This window comes from Epargyreus clarus, unplaced genomic scaffold (assembly GCF_041222505.1).
Source record: "Epargyreus clarus isolate Ecla_fem2 unplaced genomic scaffold, WU_Ecla_fem_2.2 ptg000031l, whole genome shotgun sequence".
NCBI classification, from domain to species: domain Eukaryota; kingdom Metazoa; phylum Arthropoda; class Insecta; order Lepidoptera; family Hesperiidae; genus Epargyreus; species Epargyreus clarus.
This window is the reverse complement of record NW_027332236.1, coordinates 1649753-1657241: the sequence shown is the minus strand read 5'-3', so window position 1 is coordinate 1657241 and position 7489 is coordinate 1649753. Positions and strand designations below refer to the sequence as shown.

The window sequence follows — 7489 nt, the reverse complement described above, 5'->3', positions numbered from 1 at the left end:
CGCGACATTGGATTAATGATGGTGCAAGTTTGAATCGAGACGCTTTCTGTTACGATACATCAGTTGATTACAGTGCCTACATCTGTGTTGCTTTTGGATTTTGGACCTATGAACTCAGTTTGCCAATATTGTAAGGCATTGAAATTATGAAAGCAATTGATGATGGAAACGGTGGTTTATGATTATTGGATGCCCCCGCTGGAACTGGGAAGACAATCCTCATGTCTGTAATTTTAGCCACTGTTCGCGCGAGATCCAATATTGCGGTTGCAGTTGCTTCTCCTGGAATAGCAGTAACATTGTTAGAATTCAATAATCATTCGTCTTCGTTAGGAAATCTGTAACAATATTGGTTTAATTACTTGATAACATTTATCGATAACCATTTTTACAACACTAATTACCTATACTTGCATTTATTTTATTTATAAGAAAATTCATATATTACAGTAAATACGTGTATTATTTTGAGTAGATAGACATACAGTACTACTTTTTCTTACATAAAATGATTTCTATAATCCCAATATGATAATAGAATATAAAATATTTGTCTTAACTTCCTGATGAAATATTACGATTAATTCTAGTTTTCTTTCCGCAAACTATGGACTTTACACCCTCAACCACACAACACTCTCCTTCAATAACACGAGACATTTTATAGCGAGCAAATAGCAGAATATTCACCTTAAAGGAATAATAATATTCTATATAATGACGATATTACAAGTAAGGCTGAAAGGCGAGAAGCTAAGGCCGTAAAACAATATTTTAAAAATAATACTCATACTTGATACCTCACTATATAACGAAATGTCATATTGTCATGGTGTAATTTAACAAATTGTTGCTATCAATAGAGTCAACAATTATTTTCCGACAACAACAATTATTTTTAATGTTATCTGTATGAGTCACCAGGAATACCGAAAATCGAAATGTTGCAGAGTTTAGGTACGTAAAGTGTACGCTCAACGCTGTTTATCAGCATCACTTCAGATGTGTTGTATATAAATCGCCGTGTAAATGAAATCAATTTAATTCGAGTATCGAGATGGCGCCAATCGCAACTTACGTGTTCCTTGACTTAGAAACCACGGGATTGCCGGTTGAGGAGTGTAATAAAACAAGAATAACTGAACTAAGCCTCATAGCGGTTAAACGTTCTCATATACTAGATTCTAATAAAGGAGGGTCCCCGCGTGTTCAGCAAAAGTTAACATTGTGTTTTAATCCCGGCAAACTTATTTATCCGCAGTGTACCGAGATCACTGGTCTTTGCAATGATCTTTTGGAATTCGAATCTCCGTTTAATAAAGAAGCTTTCAACACTATTAATGGCTTTCTTAATCTCCTGAGCAAGCCAGTGTGCTTAGTAGCTCAGAACGGATTAAAATTTGATTTCCCTATTCTGAGGAACCACATAAATAGTCTCGGAGTTAGTTTTGCCGATGACCTTTTGTGCGCCGATTGTCTACACGCCTTCTTTGACGTTTTGAAACAAAAAAGTGTAGTTGTGACGCCTTCTGATGGCTATATTGACAATATGACGAGCGAAGAAGACAGTGGTGTGGATGAAGTGGACCTATACTTTCTATCAAACACATTACACATGCAAGAAATTAACGAGAGAACTCCAAAGAAGTCTGGTTTTAGCAACAATGTTCTGGAAACACCACGGAAGGCACAAGTACCCCGGAATGTACGTGGAGGATATTCAAAAGTGCGCAGGCGAGTTTTTTGGGATGAAACATCACAAGTTTCAAGACCTAAGCCGAAAGAGTCGTACAAATTGAAACATATATATGAAAGAATATTTAACCGGCCTTGTATTGAAGCTCATCGGGCTGAAAATGATTGCACAATAGCTTTGCAGTGTTCGGTGGCTCTGGCTAAAGAGTTTGTTCTATGGGTGGACCAGAATCACTGTTTATTCTCCGAAGTGAAGCCCATGACTATAGGTGTACCTCTTGGACAATGAATCAGGTTGTGTCGAATGCTATGTTATATTTTTATTAATGTTTATTACATTTATTGTGTAATAACATTTACATTTATCCAAAATATGTGGAAAGTAAGGAACCATGTCTGGCTCTGGGCTTTCTATATACATCTTATGATATGAACTGTTATAACTGTGTTTGTCACTTTAGTGGCATCTCTTTTGTATAAGGAAAAAGTCACTATACATCAACTGAAAATTAAAAATTTAGCAGAGCTTGACCACTCCCATAGAACAAATAACCTGCAAAATGTTATTTCCATGTAACAATTATCAGACAATAATAATTGGACCCTAAGTGATAGAATATGTTAAACATTTTGTTGAATCCTCAAACATATATATTATTGATCATGGATTAGTTCAATTTTTCACATAGGCTTTTGAACTCTAAATTTCATTTGAATTGTAATACACAAAAAGGCAGATTTATTAGTAATTTATAGGACATAAGACTGATCTGATTTGTAGTTGAGGTGCAATTCAAGTTCTGTTAACATGTGGTATGTTTTGAAGGTGGTAGAACCATTTGTAGTTTGACTCCGGCAGCACTATTGCCACACCTATATCTGCCTAGTAACAGCAGTGTTAAGCGCTACTAGGTTCTTGTTTGAAGGGTGACTTACTTATCTAGGGCATTCTAACTTAGTCCAAAAAATTATTATAGTGTGATACCAAAAATTTTAATTTTCATTGCATTTATTAATTAGATTAGATTGAATTTTATTGGCATAATAAGATTATGATAGAATAGAAAGTCTGAGCATGATGGGATTATATTTTCTTGGAGTTTAATAATGTTCCAGATTTTGATATTATTTTACGAAGCCATAAGTTATTGATATCACAAATTTATATTATTTTTATTTCGCTATATAACTTTTAGCATATCATAGTTTTAAGATTGTTATGTACAAAAGTGGAAGGCATAGATAATGAATTTTTATATTTAGTACTTAGAAAGGTAAATAATGTTCTCAGTATATTTTTTTATTGTAGTAATATTATTATTTTTTACTTTAAATTGTACTAATTTTCATTTACTAACTAAACAATGGTAAATTTAGGAGTTACCATTTATACAACAATGGTATTTGGTATTTGATAAACAATAGTAAATTTAGGATTTACCATTGTCAAGTTTTTTAGTCACTTTTGTAAGTTGGTGTTATTTGTTGAATATTATTTCTACTGAAGGTTTTGTGTGGTAAGAGTACCTTTGCCAATCATAGTTTAATATAATAAATATCATGTCAATGTACTTTCTAAGTACCTGTAATGTTTATATTATGTAAGTTGGCAATGTGGTATATATTACCATATGTACTACATTTATAAAACCATAAAATATTATATGCAAATTCTATAAAGTGGATCTCAAAGTGTGCGATAATGCCCATTTGTTGGTGCTAGAGGACAGAGGGAGGGAAGAAGTGGGTGGTGAAGGGTCCAAAAGGGATTTAGAGACTTTCCTCTTGGCATAGGGGACACTTAAATATGTGGATTGTATATTAAATTAGTTTGAGAACTTCTGTCCCAGGCATTTAGAAATATTTTTTTTTTAATTTTGTATTCAAGTCCTAAACTGTAATATAGCCGTATAATTGTATATGGTTCATGACCTTACTTTTAATAAAATGGTACTGAAATTGATTCCAAAGAGATTTTATTAGAAATTATTTGGTTTTGTAATATTTTCATAGTTTGGACTTTATTTATTATATTATTATTTTATGACAATTTGTAACAATATTCATTTGTAATTTCATGCATGTTATAAAAAAATGTTAAATGTACTGAAATAAAAAAATATATATGAATACTGTTGTTTACTTGTTAAGAATATTAGAAAGTACTATGGATCACCACAACCATGTTATAAGTGGAAATGGAGATAATTATTTTATTATATAAGCTGCCTTAAAATTAATTTGAAATCAATATAGGTAATATTATTGGGCACAATTGTTATGCGATATATTTACAATTTGAATATGATTTTTTTTGAATAAATAGATATTTTTGTACAAACGTTTTTTTTTTCAAGAAGGAACCCAACAACTCTGATTCCTACAATAAATAATAAATATGAAATTTTCTTGTTACTGCCAGTGTCAAGAGCACAGACCTATATCTAAACAAATACAGGTCAAGAGTGTCATTTTTAATATGTTTTGGTGTTTCAAAAGCAAGTTTATAAAAATGTGCAGACATTAAGAAAATAAATACATAGCTACCTATATGTATACCTGATACCCATAGTCCGACATACTATATAGATTGTTGAATTTCTTTATGTATGAGCTTAGAAAAACAGTTTCTGGTATGCAGTCTCAAAAAGTATTCGCATTGTACATAAATTTGTCACATAACATTACTTCCCATAATTTGATCCTTATAAGCGATACTATCAGATAGTGGAATAATATAGAGGGTGTATTTTTTTCAAAACGAACTCGTTCGATTCCCGGCTAGGGTAAAAAAAAATTAAAAAAAAGAATGATACAGTTTTGGTTTTTATCAAATTCGGCCTCGTAACTCCTTTCAGCATTTTTAGCTAATCCTTATAGTTTCGGATTTGGCCCTAAAGGCCTATTTGAAAAATTTACCCAGTATATTTTTATTTCAACTACTGTATATTATCTTTAAATGATCTGGTAAAGTTTGAAGTGGCGAATTTTCACACTATTTTGCTCTCTTGTAAAATTGACAAAATGTAGATACGTTCGTCTGACACTTACACCCCGATTTATATCTTCAAACTTGCACCTTCTACTTCATTTTTATTTAATCCAGGTCTATTGGTGCTGACGGGGATCCTGTGGGGTTGCACGAACCCGTTCATCCGTCAGGGCACGAAGGGTCTACGTCAGGTGCATGCGAATTCAAAAATAGGACAGGCGTACGCTGAAATTGTATTTCTTCTTGGAAATTGGAGGGCAAGTTTTATAGGATAATACTAATACCCCTAGGAAGTGTGACAGCTCATCATATATTAGGTAGTTACTGCTGCTCATGGCTTCCATAGGAGTAGCAGACGATGTATGCGTGTAGTCTACCTGATGGTAAGTGGCTATTGCTACCCATGGACACAGTGGCGAATTCAAAAAAATGTAAGGTCTAGGCTGTACAGTTTTTGCCGCCCCTGCTTGTACAATTGTCATGTCTTACTAGAGGTGAGGCGTATATACTGGAACAGGTTCAGGGACTAGGTAGTTTCTGGACTAGGTAGTATATCGGACTAGATGGTATATTGGACTAGGTAGTTTATCGGATTAGGTAGTGTGCGCTCCTGTTTTTTTTGCTCGTCACCCTTATCATGACACGTTTAAGGCATGAACGAACTAGCTTCCTAATTAGCAAAAAAAAATTCGGTCCCCAAATTTGCCGCCCCTTAAATCTGCCGCCCTAGGCTGAAGCCTACTCAGCCTGCTGGTAAATCCGCCACTGCATGGACATCTGTAATCAACCACAGATAAGATTAGTTTCCTACGTGAGATCTGCCACAGACGTGCCACTAACCCTGAGAACTAAGAATACCTCGAAGAATAATTTTTCCCTACCACACCCTTCAAACCAGAACACAGCACGTCTGTCTAATACGTATGTTATTAGACAAAAATGGGTGTAGCAGTGGTGCCGCCGGAGTCGAACCACAGAGGGTCCACCTTAGATTTATCTAAGATGCTCATGAGATCATAGACCCATTGTTGTTTATGAATATGAATACCCATCAAAGAATAAATTGCCTTGCTACATCTTTCAAACCAGAACATGTTCTGGTTTCTATAAGGCGACACAGACGGTCGTCAGACATATCATAACATTTTCTACTGTGACTGTTGTTACTAGACTCAGAAAGCTACCACCACAATTGATTCAAATATAGAGACAACAAACAACTTACTTATTGTTATAATAATATATACTAACTTATTGTTATTTTCTCTATATTTGAGTCAGTTGTGGTGATAGCTTTACATGATTGCACAATGTTTTGGCCTGATAAGCCATTGCAAACCGTCCATAATATAGGTACATATTTTTATTGAATACGTCCAAATATTTTAATTTTGAGAATTGAGAATACACAATATAAACTTCATTTCGCAGCATAGAACCCGCAATCCTTGATTCAAAGTGAGTTATTGTTTCAGTACGTGGTCCCGTGGTTGCTCAATCAAGCTGGCTCACTGGTATACCTTGCAGCGATCCAGCAAGCGCCCCTGTCGCTGGCCGTGCCTACCGCCAACAGCTTGGCTTTCGTCTTCACCGCTGTAACGGGAGCGGCTGTGGGCGCTGAGGAGCCTCTTGATCTTTGTAAGTGCCAAGATACTTGAATATTTAATTGACTATACGAATATAACTGCCGGATGATATAGGTCTTGACCAACATGAAAGGTCTTCAAATGCCGATCTCTAGACTTCTGTTAAATGTATTAGAATTTATTTGAAATTTAATGCTAAATGAGATTCATTAGGGCTTGTGCTCACTGCCGACGCAGCAAAGGAGTTTTCTGATTACACGGTTTATGAAGATAGAATTAAAATTACAAATTGTATAAGAACAAAAATACGATAAATTATAATTCTATTTGTTGCATGAAAATCCCTTTCCGTACCCGGTTGTGAACGCAGGCACTTAAAGTAGTGCAAAGTATAATAGAGGCTAATGATAAAATTGCCGTTGTTTCTACTAAATAGATGTACTAGGTGTTATAATCAAATTTAATAAACATAGTGCAATCCAGTACATAATCTTATATATAAAATTCTCGTGTCAGAATGTTAGTTTCCGTATTCTTCCGAAACGGCTTTACCGATGTTCACCAAATTTTATATGCACATTCAGTAGGTTTGAGAATCGGCTACTATCCATTTTTCATACCTTTAAGTGATAAGGGTTGTTCACCCTTAACATTTTTTATTTATATGGCAACACAACGTTTTTCGGGTCAGCCAGTATTAATGTAATAAGAAAAATATCTTTACACCCTAACTTTGTTTCTTTAGTAAAATTAATATCCTTTGTAGACTCAAAATCAATTATTTTCCTTTCATTTTCAGGGTCGTACCTAGGCATCATGCTAATCGGCGCTGGTACCGCATTGTGTTGCTGGGATAAAACGGAATGAGACATTTTAGGAAATATAGTGATATACTACTGTCGCATTTATTATGTCATAAACAATATTATACCTGATGATGATATCGTAAAAAGAAAAAATGCTGAAAAATATACAGAGTTCACAATTAAATAATGAATACTATATTTTCAGTGACCAATTTGTTGTCGATTATTCATAGATTATTCATACTATAGATTACATATTTATCTGTAATATAGGCCATGGACACCTGTGATCAACTGTACATAGAACAGATTCAATCTACAGTCCATCACAAGATACGCTACCACTCTCGTGGGTTAGGTCGCCTCATATGTAGTCACTTAACTCTCCACTTCAATTTACTGATCTGCAC

General features: G+C 34.4%; 2 protein-coding genes across 2 annotated transcripts; both read left to right on the top strand.

The window, feature by feature from the left end:
* The first annotated feature begins 799 nt into the window (after window positions 1–799).
* Window positions 800–7270, top strand: LOC140754686 (transmembrane protein 234 homolog). Its single transcript, XM_073089727.1, has 4 exons — window positions 800–957; window positions 4802–4944; window positions 6163–6325; window positions 7073–7270. The coding sequence occupies exons 1-4, from the start codon at window positions 942–944 to the stop codon at window positions 7138–7140; spliced, it is 390 nt and encodes a 129-aa protein (XP_072945828.1). The 5' UTR covers window positions 800–941; the 3' UTR covers window positions 7141–7270.
* Window positions 953–3057, top strand: LOC140754685 (three-prime repair exonuclease 1). The gene has a single exon (XM_073089726.1). The coding sequence runs from the start codon at window positions 1058–1060 to the stop codon at window positions 1982–1984; it is 927 nt and encodes a 308-aa protein (XP_072945827.1). The 5' UTR covers window positions 953–1057; the 3' UTR covers window positions 1985–3057.
* Window positions 7271–7489: the final 219 nt, after the last annotated feature.